Raw genomic sequence first — 13,727 nt, 5'->3', positions numbered from 1 at the left:
AAAGTTTTATGCCTAGCTGGTCTAGCATTCGATATGTAAATGAGGGTTGCCTTGAAATTGTAGCAGTCCTTCTGCTTCAGTCTCCCATGGGAGCTATAGGCATGGACCACCACACCATGAGCCAAACTGAGGCAGTAAGACAGCTCAGCAGCTCTAAAGTGCTTGCCAAGAACTCTGAGAAATTCCTGAAACTTTTCTCGGGCTCCATGAGAATGCTGTGTGTGCGTGTGCTTGCGCACATGATAAGTTAAAAATTTCAAAGGACTAAACTGTGTGCAAAGAATCGTCCGTGTTCTTCCCACATGTGATGTTTTAGTTTCTCTGCATCCCCGTAGCACTAGGCAGGCCATAGTGTTAGGTCTGCTGTGATTTGGTGCTGCGTGGTGACCTCACTGTGGGGTCCCTGTTGTAGACATGGTCTGTCATCTATCTGCCTTCTTGTAAGAACCTTTGTCCTCTCAGCCTTGGATTGCATAAGTGCTTTACAAGTTCTAGACAGAAGTCTCAATCAGTGAGTGTTCTCTGGCCCCTGTCGGGCACTCTCTAAAGCTAACACACTGGAGTCTTGCTTGCTTGTTTGATCAGAGTCTCACTTGATTGCTCTGACCTGGTGTTAAACTCCTAATTTTTCCCCAGCCTCCTGCATGCTGGGATTAGTTCCCTCTGTGATTTTTATAGTATTATGGGCTGGCCTCTCACTGTCTTGCTGGCTGTAGCTGCCTAGTGAGTCTGGAAGCAGGCGGCATCGACTCACACTGTGCTCTCTTTGCTGTGTTTCCTGTCTGGATGCTTTGCTTCCCACGTCCACGTCGGCATCAGTGGTCCGTCAGTCTGCACAGAAAGCCTTGCTGGGATGGGACGCTGTCTCGTTGAATTTGGGGAAATTTGTCATCTTAATAGTAAAGCGTTGGATAGGCTTTCATTTGTTTCTTGCGCGTGTGTTCACATGTGGGTGTGTGTGCCATGGCATCATAGCATAGCCTCCGGTGTTGATACTCGCCTTTCATCTTGTTTAGGCAGAATGTCTTGTTGACCCTTCATATGCCAGTGTTGGCACTGTTTTTAAGCTGTATTTGGGGTTTCTAAATATTCTACCTCCCTTCCAACCCCCCTATCCTAAGTATGAGAGAAAGAAAGTTAGAAGGGAAAGGGGGTGTAGACCTCTTTAGACTTAGTTCCAGCTGGTTAGAGTCATTGGGTACTTTGGGGCAATCCCCAGCGGCAGGTTATCTAGCAGCCCAGCAACTATAAACAGCAGACGCAGCAAGAGGCTCAGCAGCCTTCCTCCTCCTCCATCCGTCTCCTTGAAACGCTCCTTTCCCTTTCTGTACTGAGATTCTCCCTGAGTCCTCAGAATTTCACCAACTCCAGCTGGCAAAGATCATGCTACCCTCTAAGCCCACATGAGGCAATTACCAGCTGTGGACAAACTAAAAGAGAAACCAACACATGTTTGCATATCATAACAGTTTTTAAAGAAGCAGAAACTTCCACCACATGCCAGGCTTGCTTGCTCGGTGTGGGCATGATGGGCTGCAGACGTGGGCCTGTTACATCCAGTTTGCAGACCACACAGCCAGCTCTTTCCCACTGGGGCGTCTTCCCAGCCCCCTTTTCTTTCTCTTAACATTGCATTAGTTGTTAATGCACAGATACTATGCTTTTGTAGAATTCGTTTTGAGTGTGTTAGTCCCTTGATGACACTGTGAATATCCTTTTTGTTTTAATTTTGGTTTGCTCATTTCTAGAAAACGATTACATATAGATCTCTTACCCTGTGACCTTCTTAACAAGTCTGGTTAGGTTCAGTGGGTTTTTTCAGAATGTCTGACACACATGATCACTGTCATTGTTACGAAATGTCTTTTGTCTGCGGCAGGAGGCGTGTTTGAAGGGCCGGTTCCTCTGATGCTGACATAGCTCCTCCTGCTCCCCTGCCTTGCCATTTACATGGTGTATTTGTTCTGCTTGTAACGATTTGCTTTTAAAACTTACTAATCGATTTAATCAATCAAATTTCTTCTTTGACAGTTGTATATAGATATATAGTATATTTCTTTCACTTCTCTGTCTCTTACCTCACACCTCCAGAGTCCTTTTGCCCTCCCCCATGTATTTATCTGTTAGCCCATATCTATCTGTTAGCCCATTTTATCCTTTCTGTTTTGTGATCACTGATTTTGACCAGGGCTGTTTGTTTGGAACTGTCCATTGGAGCCTCGTGGGCTCACCATTGAGCTCGCAGCTGAAAACAGTGACTGCCCATGACCCCCCCCCTCCAAGGCCATGACTAACTGTGGACAGGCCTGGTCTTGTACAGGTCCAGTGCAGTCAACTGTCACTGCCATGTTCGAAGAGCTGAGTCATGCTGGAAGACAGCATTTCACAGCTGTTCTCCCTATTTCCCCGTGGATACATTCTTAATGCTTTCTGAGCTTTGGAAGGTAGTGGTATAGATGCCGTTTAGGCATGAGCACTTAACTTTGCTGTTTCTGCTCAGGAAGACGTTCCATTACACACGCACTTTGTACACTTGCGTAGTCTGTGAACAGCTAGTGCCTGCTCTCTGAAGCGCTGATCAGTTCTCTTCAGGCTTTTTCTTCTCTATCCTTTATTTGATCTTTTAAAAATAACACCTGGGAAATTTTCATTTCTGTTATTTTACTTCTTATAGAACAGAATTTCTTTTGTATTGTTTCTTTGGTTTTTCCAGACAGGGTTTCTCTGTGTAGCCTTGTCTGTCCTGGACTCACTCTGTAGACCAGGCTGGCCTTAAACTCACAGAGATTCACCCACTTATGCCTCCTGAGTGCTGGAATTTAAAGGTGTGAGCCACCACCACCCAGCTTTAGAAGTTCTATTTTTATATAGTTTTCCATTTTAAGATTAATTAATTTATTGCTTTTTTCTTTGATCCTATAGTTTTTTATTTTATTGCTTTTTTTCTTTCTTTTTTTGTCGTTGCCATCAGATTTTAAGTCTTTCAGTGTATATTGCTATAATTCTGTGTCTGTCATGGCTGCTTTGAAGTCTTGTGCGTCGATCCTTCCTCGGCATCTGTGCAGTGAGCAGCTGTCTGCTTCTTCTTCCTGAGAGTCACATGTTCTTGTCTCCTGATTAGCGTATCTTCTAAATTTTTTTTGCTGAAAAATAGTTTGGGTAATGTATATAATCTCCTTAAAGTCTATTATATTCTGTTTCTTTGCTCATAAATCAACTATAAATTAAAACATCATAGCCATATAAATTTTGATACTTTAAAAGCCCATCATAGTTCTAATTCTAGGATATTTGTAGACTTTAAACACACACACATATTTTTTTCAAAATATCATCCTATTGTTTTTGAATGCTAATGAATAAGTAAAAGAACTTGCTGGGTGTGATAGTGCATGACCTGATCCCAGTTGAGGAGACTGAGGCAGGGGATCAGAAGTCTGAGACCAGCCTGGACTGTGCAGTATATCTGAGGCCAACCTGAGCTACAAAGCAAAACCTTGTCTTAAAAAGCAATGGAAAATAATCCAACAGTGAAACCTTTGATTTTCTTTTTCAAATTTTCAGCTTGTTCTGTCGATTGAAGCCTCGAGATAAGATTACCCCTAAATGGCATGAGAAACCCTATGAGTGGAACCAGGTATGTGGGAGCTGGATGCGTGTAGGAGCAGCCTGCTGCTGGAGTGAGGGAGAGACAGGGCGGACGTGGGCTCTGCCCCAGGACAGCAAGAATGGCAGAAGCAGGGTCTGCAGGCAGAGAGTAGGCGGCTGTGGAGCAGACAGCCAGTTCTGAGAGGCGTCCCTGTGTGGCCTCGGGGGAGGGAAGCGTGAGCCCCTGCTCAGACACAGCACTGGGGAGTTGGGGAGCACTGCCGCGCCCGCCCTGCACCTTAGTTCTGGAGGCTGGTGTGCCATGTCTGCCAGGCCCCTCTAGAAGGCACAGGAGCTGGCACAGGGCCTCTGACCCGCCTCACTGCTCTGGGGCTTGGACGTCTGAGCTTGTGTACCTCAGGGCTGGATCTGGGGCACATGTGCAAGTGGATGCCTTCTTGCTGTGTCTTGCACCAGTAAGCTCTCGGGCGTCTTCTGCAAAGGTGCCAATTTCAGGAGAACCCCTTTTCCCAGCCCTAGTCATCCCCGAGACCTTGAGTCCGGATCCAGTCACACCATAGGCCAGCGCTGGAGCATGGGGATTTCGGGGCTCAGCTCAGCTGCAGCAGGCCTGTCCCTCTACCTCCTTTGCATTTCTTCTGTAGGGCTGAGAAGGGGGAGCGGGTGTTCTGAGGGTAGGGGTTCTCACTTCAGCCCTAGAGCCAGGGAGATGGTGAGGCAGCAGCAGGCAGGGACCTCCTTCACCTTCGGTCACACTGTGCCCCTCAGGATGTTTTGTTCCCACCCTGAGACCAAGGTTTTCCCAGTGTGATACATTCTGCCCCCCATGGGCCTGTGAGTGGTTCTCTGTGGATTGCTGAGGGTCACTGGGCTGGCTGTCATCACAGACTTGTGCATCCAGCCCCACACCTGTCACTCAGCTCTGAGGAGTTGGCACGATTGTGGGAAGCAGGTGGGAGGAGGGGTGTATTTGAAGTTAGTGTGCGTTAGGGGAGCTTGTGTTTTAAGTAAGCAGTAAAGTCGCTGTCCCACATACAGTGCGTGGGAGGTGCCTCAGGAGAGGTCACCCTGTTATTAAACACGAGTTTAGAAGTGTTTGATCGGGCCAGAAAAACGGCTTAGCCTGATATGACCCCTTGGAGCCACATGGTCGAAGGAGAGAGCCATCTGTCACAGGCTGTCCTCCGACCTCACACATGTGCTGTGGCGCGTGCACACCTCATGCATACATAAATGGAACTTAAAACCCCACAGTGCCTACTATTAAAATGGATGGTGAGAAATATAGGGTGAATTATGAAAGTGGAGAAGCATATAGTTTTGTAAACTGGAAAGGACACTTGGCCATCTTACAGGTCCACTGCATGAATTTGGTGTCTAGACAGCTCTCATCCAGAGCCTGACTTGCTTCTCTTCTCTGCACTACTAGGTGGACCCGAGGCTGGTCATGGAGCAGGCTGACCGGGAAGGCAGCCGAGGGAAGAACACTTTCCTGTACCAGCTCCACAAGCCGGTCGTGCTCAGCCCCTGACTGCCTGTCCGCTGCGTGCAGCAGTGGCAGAGGCCTGCTAGCACTTCCCTGCGGTGCTCCTAAGTCCTGCCACACCGGGGGCCTTCTCCAGCTTTCTGCCTTTGCTCGGAGTGGAGAGTGGTGTTTCTGTTTGCTGGGAAAACCTGGAAAGTCTAGTCTTTTCTAGAAATGGGGTCACCACATTAAATACTTTGGAAATAGTTGTTCTGGAAGAAGATTTTGTTTGGGGAAAGGCTGTATTCTGCTTTAAGTGTGTGAGGGTGAATGAAGGTAGCCGGGCCCAGGAGTCGAGGTTGCAGGGTGTGCTTATGTGCCCGTCCTGGGAGCAGGAGAGAGCCAGACTGCTGGCCCCTGTGTGTGCGTGTGTGAGTGTGTGTGTGTTTAAAAACCATGTGGATTTTCTGATTTTTTTTTTTTTCTCGCTGAAGAGATATGGTTTTGGTCTAACTTCAGTTTTGTGTATTTAGGACTTGTGGTTAAATTAAGCCCCTTGGTCTGTGTTCTAGAAATGAGAGATGTAACTTAGCAGCTGATGTATCTGATGAAACAATAAAAGCATTGGACATTGTGCGTCTCATGAGGAGATTATTGTCTTGGTGCCTGTTCTATTGCTGTGACAAGATGGCATACTCATGGTAACAGTTATAAGAGGAAGCTTTTCCTTGGGGACTGACCGACAGTTGGAAGGCTTAGTCCACTCTGATCATGGATGGGAACATGGCAGGTGTGGTGCTGGAGATGGAGCTCAGAGCTACACCCTGATTTGCAGACAGAGTGGGGGACACTGGGTCTGGCCTGGGATTTTGGAACCTCGGAGTCCACCCCCGGTGATACACGCGTCCTAATCCTAGCCGGTGTCAAATATTACCCTCCCTGGTGAGTGAGCACTCAGACATGTGTGCCTACGGGGCATTCTTATTCAAACCACCACAATTACGCATTTCATTTTTTAAAGACTTTAGTTTATGAAGCTAGAGAGATCACCAGCATCTTAAAAGCCCAGCTCTGGGGAGATGCAGTGTGCCCTGGAAGTGCCCAGCGGCGAGTCTCTGAGACAGAAGACACACAGTGCAGAGAAGCAGCTGCGCTCTCTGTGCTGGACTCACAGCTCGGAAAAGAGCTTGCCCAAGAACAGAAAGCCAAAGCAACCCGCCGCGCTGCCAAGAACTGATCATGGAGGCTTTATTTCAGAGCGTCTCTCCTGGAAAGCCAAATTTTCTCAAGGCAGAGGCTGGCTGGTTCAGCTACGTGCTGCAGGTTCCCTGGAGACGGGGAAAACACCCCTGACTCCGAGGCAGGCCTGGGGAGATGCCGATGCTTAGCTGTGAAGGGAGACTGAGAATGAAGTCTCAGACAGCTGACAGGATGGTGAGTAGCACAGCCCAGCACCAGCCACACTGTGGAGACTCGGGTAAGAGAGCCAGAGAGCCCAGGCAGCACAGACTGTGGAAACGGTCTGAACGGAAGATCTGGAACCCGCACGGATGTCAGGAGACCGCCCTTCCCAGTACACACAGTGGCGGGAGCCTGCTGCCTTGGAAGTCGGGGGTATTTTCTTGTCTCCAGGGAACCTTCAGCAAGTATCTGAACCAGCCAGCCTCTGCCTTGAGAAACAGTTTGGCTTTCCCAGAAAGAGACTGAAATGAAGCCTTGAGAATTTGATGCAGTAGGAAGCTGGCCTGGAACACAAAGGAAATGAAGCTGTTTCCCCGCGAGGACCAGCCACTTGGGAAGTCAGGGCAGATGGTTTCGGCTCTGCGGTGTCACACCATGCTGGAGCCCATCCTGACTGCCTAGGTGTGCAATGCTAACACCAAGTGAGTGTCGGGGGACCGCCTGCTGACCCTGCCGAGTGGGACTGCCTCTGGTCCCTGGCAAGCAAGCTCCCACCTGTGGTCTCCCTGCTTGTGCACAGCTTGAACGGTCACACAAAGGGGACCTGGTAACACACCAGCCTCCTCGGTAAAGGAAACCTTTAAAGATTAGGACCTTTTTGGTAATGCCTGCTTTGTATGTATATATAATTTAGCTTTATATATATATTTTACATTATCTTGTGTATGTAACGTACATGTGCCACAGTGTATAAGTGGAAGCCTTTTTCTTCCTTGGGGTCTGAGCTAGCCCTCAGGATGTCAGGCTTGACGGTACGTGCCTTGACCCACTGAGTGATCTGGCTCCTCAGCCTTCTTTTCCTTTTATCCTAATAGTTTTCCGTTTCCCTTCTCTCTCTCTCTCTCTTTCTCTCATATTTGGATATTCTTCCTTATTCCCCTTCCCTTTTACAATTTTCTACTTGTATTGAAAGTTCAGTTCACCTAGTTATTGTTGCTCCCTTTTGTTATACGGTGGTGATATTTGGTGACTGTTTTGTTGATATATCTGGAGTTTAAGAATCATGCTTGTTGCTGCTGTGTTCCTCTGAGCCACGCTGGGGGCAAGCCTTGGGCCTCCGGTGTTGGGGACGGATGCGCTTTCAGACAGGCTGAGAGAAGGTGCATGCCGCAGCCTGGTCCCACTCAAACATTGCTAGGCACTTGAAGGGCAGTGCAGGCAGAATGGTGTCTGGTCCCAGCAAGGTGTGGTCCAGAGGCCTGAAGTGCTACCTCTAGTCATCCACCTTCACGGCAGCAGTGGAGAGGAGTCATGCTTGTCCCTGCAACTAGAAGGACCTTAGCACACACAGGCTGCTCCCATACCCTTTCAGACTACACATTGCTGATGAGGCTAGAAGAGGAACAGCAGAGAGTACGAACCCAGCTTCACGCGTCTTCAGAGGTGCGAGAAAGAGTGTCACGTGGCCTCTGACATGGTGTACGTCATGTCACAACCTAACCCAGTAAGAGCCACACTAGGACAAGGACCCCAAGAGAAGATGCCCCCAAGAAGGCCCTTCAAAAACAGATTCCATCCTGGACATGTGCAGATCTCAGCAGAGAAACAGGTCCGGAAAAGGCGATGTGGCTCCTTCAAAAAGTCCCAATTCTCCTCAGCAGAGAAACAGGTCCGGAAAAGGCGATGTGGCTCCTTCGAAAAGTCCCAGTGCTCCAGTATGTGATTGCAAAGATATCAAGGTGAAATGGTGGACAAGAATTGAGAAGAAAGTTTACTAAAATTTATTTCAAAGATGGTAAAATAACTAAATGAATTAGGAAGTGCAGGATATGAAAGATCAATTAAAGAGTCTGGAAAGGAGTCACACAAATGCTTGGACACAAAAAAGCTTAGTCAGTGAGAAGATTGTGGAAAGTCTTAACAGCAGGCCAGAGCCAGCAGAAGAATGGATGTCAAACCTTGAAGACAAAGCTGGTTATAGAAGACACGCAGGTTATAGAACAAGCAGCATGCATGACCTGTGAGGCGTCAGTGAACAGCTAAGCACATATAGACTAGGAGGGGGGAGGAGCTACAGGCTTAAAGGCACACAGAACCTATTTGGTAAAATGATAGAAAATGTCCTAAACATTTGGGAGAAAATATGAGTGTCCAGGTAACGGGGCATTTAGAACCTCAAATAGACATGGTAAGAAAAAAGAACTTAATACAATATAGTTAGTCCTTCAAAATTATAAAGTATTTAAAATCCTTCAAAATTATAAAGTATTTAAAAATACAAGAGAAATACCAAGTTGTATACAAAGACAAACCTAGAGGCCTAACAGCAGGTTTCTCAGCAGGAACTGCAGAGACCAGGAGAGCATGGAACAATGCATTTTAAGCCCTGAAGATTACTGCCAACATAAGCTGCTGTATCCAGTAAGGCGATTTTTCAAAATCAAAGGATAAATAATGACCTTCCAAGATAAATAGAAACAAGTGGGATTTGTGATCACTAAGCCGGCATTACAAAAGATGTTAAATTCTGCACCTAAAAGAGAGAGTAAGGTAAACAGAATCATGACAGCATAAGACAGAGTACCCTTAGAAGAGCAGGCAAGCAAATGCAGGGTAGAAAGCCATAAACTCCTCATCAAAATCTCTGAGGAGAATACAGGAGAAAGAAACATGACTGAAAGCAACCATTTCCTGTCAGAGCAAAATGGCAGGAAATGCACCATAATCCCCAATGTGAGTGGTCTTAATTCTCCACGGAACCGGTAGCGTGCTGTTGGCAGGGAGCCGCTAAGAGGCCTCCAGGGTCGGGTGAGGTGTGTAAGAGCTTGGTTGTAAGCCTGATGGCCTGCGCTTGATCCGAGGAGCCCATGGTGCGAAGGGAGGAAACACCTCCTGAAGCTGTCTCTTGATTTCCACCTTGCCACAGTATATGGAACTTTACTCACATGTCCTGCTCACAAAATTAAGTTTTTGAAACAAACCTCACTGTCAATAACAGACCGAAAGGATAAAAAGTGATATTCCAAGCAAATGGAGTCTGAAAGCAAGCACTTAATATCCCTTAGACACACAGGAAATTAGAAGAAAAAAGTCACATAATAAAAATCTACCAAGAATGCAAAACAGGTGTAAATATATATTCACTGACCTTCTGAGAATAAAATGTAACGAGGCAAACCACCGGCGTAAAGGAAGAGGTAGACCCCACAGTAACAGCAGGGGACTTCATTAGCCCACTCCCTCCAGTAGAGGGTGCCCTCACGAGCACTGCAGAGGGGAGTTTCGTACCGTGGATCTACAGACATCTAAGAGTTACCCAATACACATCCTTGGGGCTGGAGAGGTGGCTCAGCAGTTGAGAGCACTAGCTGTTCTTCCAGATGACCCGAGTTCAATTCCCAGCACCCACACGGCAGCTCACAGCTGCCCGTAACCCAGCTCCAAGTGATTTGGCATTCTCCTGTGCGGACAAAACACCAGTACCCATAACATAAAAATCATTTAAAAAACTCTGCATTCTTTTTATCAGATCATAAATATTTTTTTCCAAAGAGACTGTTTTAGATCACCAAGCGAGGCGAGAGGGGCTGGGACTCTGCATGTGTGATAGGTTCTTGTGCTGCTGACGGAGCCTGGACCACTGTGTGCTCGGCGTGCTAACGGGCACCGGCAGACAGCCACTCGCCCCTTCCGCCAGGGATAAGGAGATGGGTCCTTTCGGCTGGGAGGACAGGCTTCACAAGTTCCTGAGGAATGCTGGCTTTTGTCCACCCACCAGAATTTGGAGTTTCCTTTGGACCTGAGCTGAGTAATTCTAGCATGCCGAAGAGTGAGGGAGGAGGGGCTCAAGTCAAGGCCTCTCGGGTCTACACAGTGAGACCTTTACAAACCTGGTGCCTCACTCCTGGAACCTCAGCATTTGAAAGGCAGAGGCAGGAGGATTGCAACAAGTTCAAAGCTGCCTGGGCCACAGAGTGAACTCCTATCTCCAACAACAACAAAAACCAAGTAACTACATTAAGATGCCATCTCTAGTCAGATTAGCTTTTTTTTTTTTTTAAATGATGGTGAGGTTAGGGAGGAAAAGGAACCTGTGCATGCTTAGGAATGTAAAGTAGCAAGGCCAATATGAAGACAGGTGAACGTTCCTCAAAAAGCTGTTTAGCTGTCGAATGAGCCAGCCATACCTCCTGGGTACATCTCTGAAGGAATCTCCCGTTCCACACCATAGACCTGCTCATCTGTGTTTATTGTGATTCTGTTCATTATTGTCACAATAAGGAATCAACCAGGTACCTACCTGCCACAAGTAAATAGACCATAAGAAAACATGGTATAAGCCGGACGTGGCAGTGCAACCTTTAACCCCAGGACTTGGGGAGCCCTGTCTTGAAAAAACAAAACCAAAACCAAGATGGTACCTATATACAGTGGAGTTCTAGTCGTGAGACTGAAATCAAGACTCTGCAGGAAATGAACAGAACTGGAGATCATTATGCTAAGCAAAACAAGCCAGACACAGAAAGACAAATATGTTTTCGTATGTGGAAATGTGGAGTTGAGGGCAAAGGCCTGAAAGTAGAAAAGAAATTCATAGCAGGTAGAAGCAGGGAAGGTGGAGAGCAAGAGAATATTACAAGTATGATGTGCGCACACACAGAAATGCCCCCGTGGAACCCATTAATGTGTTAATTAGAATAAAAATAAACATTGAGGTTATTCTTTCCTTTGAAAAGTCAAGCCTTTGGATTTTGTCAGAGACGAACCACTGGGCATCCCCAAGGGGGACATCCCAGGACACTGCTTGCTCCGTCAGGTGCCTGCAGCAGTGTGGGCCCCGTTATCTATCAGTCACCCCAATGCGCACCACCTCCCAGTGCTCCTACACTACCTGCCTCTGTCCAGCCGCGTCCTGGGGTTGCGCTTCCCAGCTGTCGGCGGCAGGTGGCAGTGCTGAGCGAGCAGTGCGCAGTCCTTTGCAGCCGCGACCAGCCTGGTTCAGCCTCGAAGGGCAGAGACCACAGAGCCATGGCTGTGACGGGCCACGGGGCCGGTGCTGGCGCCCGGCGTGCACCGTGGAGTGGTGTGCACACTGGCCGCCGGGTCAGCAGCGTGGGGCACAGTGGACATCAGTCCCTGCTTGCTCCCAGCCACACTGAGGAAATGGGCAGATATGGAGCAGTTCCAATAGGCAACAAATAAAACTACTGAGGTCCCCGCCCCCTCCCATCTGCCACTTGCCTGCCGTTGCCGCCCTTCTAAGCAACGTGGTCAGTCTGCCCTTTCCTGGTTTCCCTTTGGGTCATTTCGAGTAATGGATGCTGCTCCGCTCCTCCACGCGCTCTGCACCCTTCCTGCACGTCAGTCTTTTAGACTAAGAACAACTCCTCCTGCCCAATGGCACCGACGGAGTAAATACCGATATCCCTTCTGTAAAAACCAAGTCATGTAAACCAGGAATGGTCGTGCACGCCCGTAATCCCAGCACTCGGGGAGGCAGAGGCAGGCGAGTTCCAGGCCAGCCTGGTCTACACAGCAAGGTCAGGACAGCCAAGGCTACACAGATTTCTGTGTAGCCTTGAAAAACAAACAAAAGAGCAGCAGGCGGTGAAAGCTTGGCTCTGTCTCGAGCCAGAGCTCTTCAGGGGCGGTCGCTGTCTGCCTGTCTGCACATTCCTTCAGCAGGCCCCGTGGGCTGCTGTGTGCTCAGGCCGAGCTGGGGCGCTGGCGGTGAGTGGAGAGCACAGTGCACCCTCTCCCTGTGTCCTGTGGAAGCTCGTGTCGTGTGGCGCCCCGTAGCAGGTGAATTAGGCAACGGTGGGGTCAACAAGCCAGACCAGCAGGAGCTGGGGCTTGGCGGGGAGTGGACAGCACTCTAGCTCAGCCTTCGGGCCACACAGTCTGGGGCACTGAGCAGTCCTAAGTGTGACTTCTTGGAGGCATCCGGAAGCGCAGAGTGAGGAAGGGGTCAGGCTGCAACCACACAACTCAGTGAATTGAACCAGCTGCACCTGGAGCCCGGCCCTGCGTGGCGGCAGGCACGGGAGGGCCCTCATCTGGGCGAGGTGCGTGGGCTGGAGAGCCCCGGGATGCTCGTCGAGGGTTTTCACCCGACGCGGCGGGAACTCTAGGATTTAGCAAGAAAACCTTTTGCCCCGGCGAACTACTGAAAATGCTGCTGCCGTGTAGGGTACAGAGCGCAGTGTCATGGGAGTCAGCGGCGGGGGGGGGGGGGGGGGGGGCGACAAGGTGAGGCAGGATGGCTGGAGCCAGCCACTACAGAAGTCAGGCGCATGCGCAGCGGCACTGGTGTAGCGCGCTAACCTGTCCGCGCCCCGCAACCCCGTTGTCCTCTGCGGATGTGCTGTTTAGAGGGCCCGTGCTGAGTGATTACGTGAAGGACCTCAAGGTCATCCTGGCTTACGGTTTAGACAATTGACCCTGTCCTTCTGAGAGACCCATGAAGATGGAGGCAGACGTGAGCCACTGGAGGCTGCCACGGGCCAGGCGCTGTGTAAGCCGCACAGCTGGTGGTGATGTGCCGGTGCCTCAGTTTCCTTTTCTGTTGTTGTGATAAAAATGCTTTGACAAAGGCAACTTAGTGGGGAAAGGATTGTTTTAGCTCACAATTCCAGGGACCGCCCACCCTGGCTGGACCGTCACAGCCAGTGGAGCTTGGAGCAGCTGGTCACCGTGTATCCACAGTCAGGAAGCAAGAGAAGTGATGCGTACTTGCGGCTCCGAGCTTCCTCCACTCACACAGTCTGGTGTGTCCTGCCCAGGGACGGTCCCACCCACAAGCGGGAGGGGTCTTCCCAGTCACCCAAATCAGGAGCACAGAAGCCCATCATCTCCCGGGTGATTCCAGACTCCCTGGAGTTGCCAGCTCTCATCATAGTTGCCATGGCCCCAGAAGAGGATGTGGCCGGCATCTTTTGTATCCCCATTGGCAGATGGACACGGATTATGCTTATTTTCAAGTGTGGTTGACTGCGTGTGTGCCCTGGTCTCTTCTGTCTTCCGTACTGGCTGGGTTTGTGTCAGCTTGACAGGAGTTGGAATCATCAGAGAGGAAGGAGCCCCAGTTGAGAAAATGCCTTCATAAGATCCAGCTGTAAAGCCGTTTCTCAATGAGCGATCAGTGGGGGAGGGCCCAGCCCATTGCTGTTCCCGGGTTCTATAAGAAAGCAGGCTAAGCAAGCCAGGAGAAGCACGCCAGTATGCTCCTCCATGGCCTCTGCCTCAGCTCCTG

At 49.3% G+C, this 13,727-nt stretch overlaps 1 protein-coding gene across 1 annotated transcript in view; it reads left to right on the top strand.

The window, feature by feature from the left end:
* Tdrd9 (tudor domain containing 9) overlaps positions 1 to 5,320 on the top strand; it is an 85,609-nt gene extending 80,289 nt beyond the window's left edge. Inside the window, exons 35-36 of the mRNA XM_055593076.1 lie at positions 3,565 to 3,637; positions 5,039 to 5,320. Of these exons, the coding sequence (XP_055449051.1) occupies positions 3,565 to 3,637; positions 5,039 to 5,140 (175 nt within the window). The 3' untranslated portion in view covers positions 5,141 to 5,320. The remainder of the gene's footprint in view (positions 1 to 3,564; positions 3,638 to 5,038) is intronic.
* Positions 5,321 to 13,727: the final 8,407 nt, after the last annotated feature.

The sequence above is a fragment of the Psammomys obesus genome, unplaced genomic scaffold (assembly GCF_907164565.1).
Source record: "Psammomys obesus unplaced genomic scaffold, mPsaObe1.curated_primary_1811, whole genome shotgun sequence".
NCBI lineage: Eukaryota > Metazoa > Chordata > Mammalia > Rodentia > Muridae > Psammomys > Psammomys obesus.
This window is presented reverse-complemented; position numbering and strand designations above follow the sequence as displayed.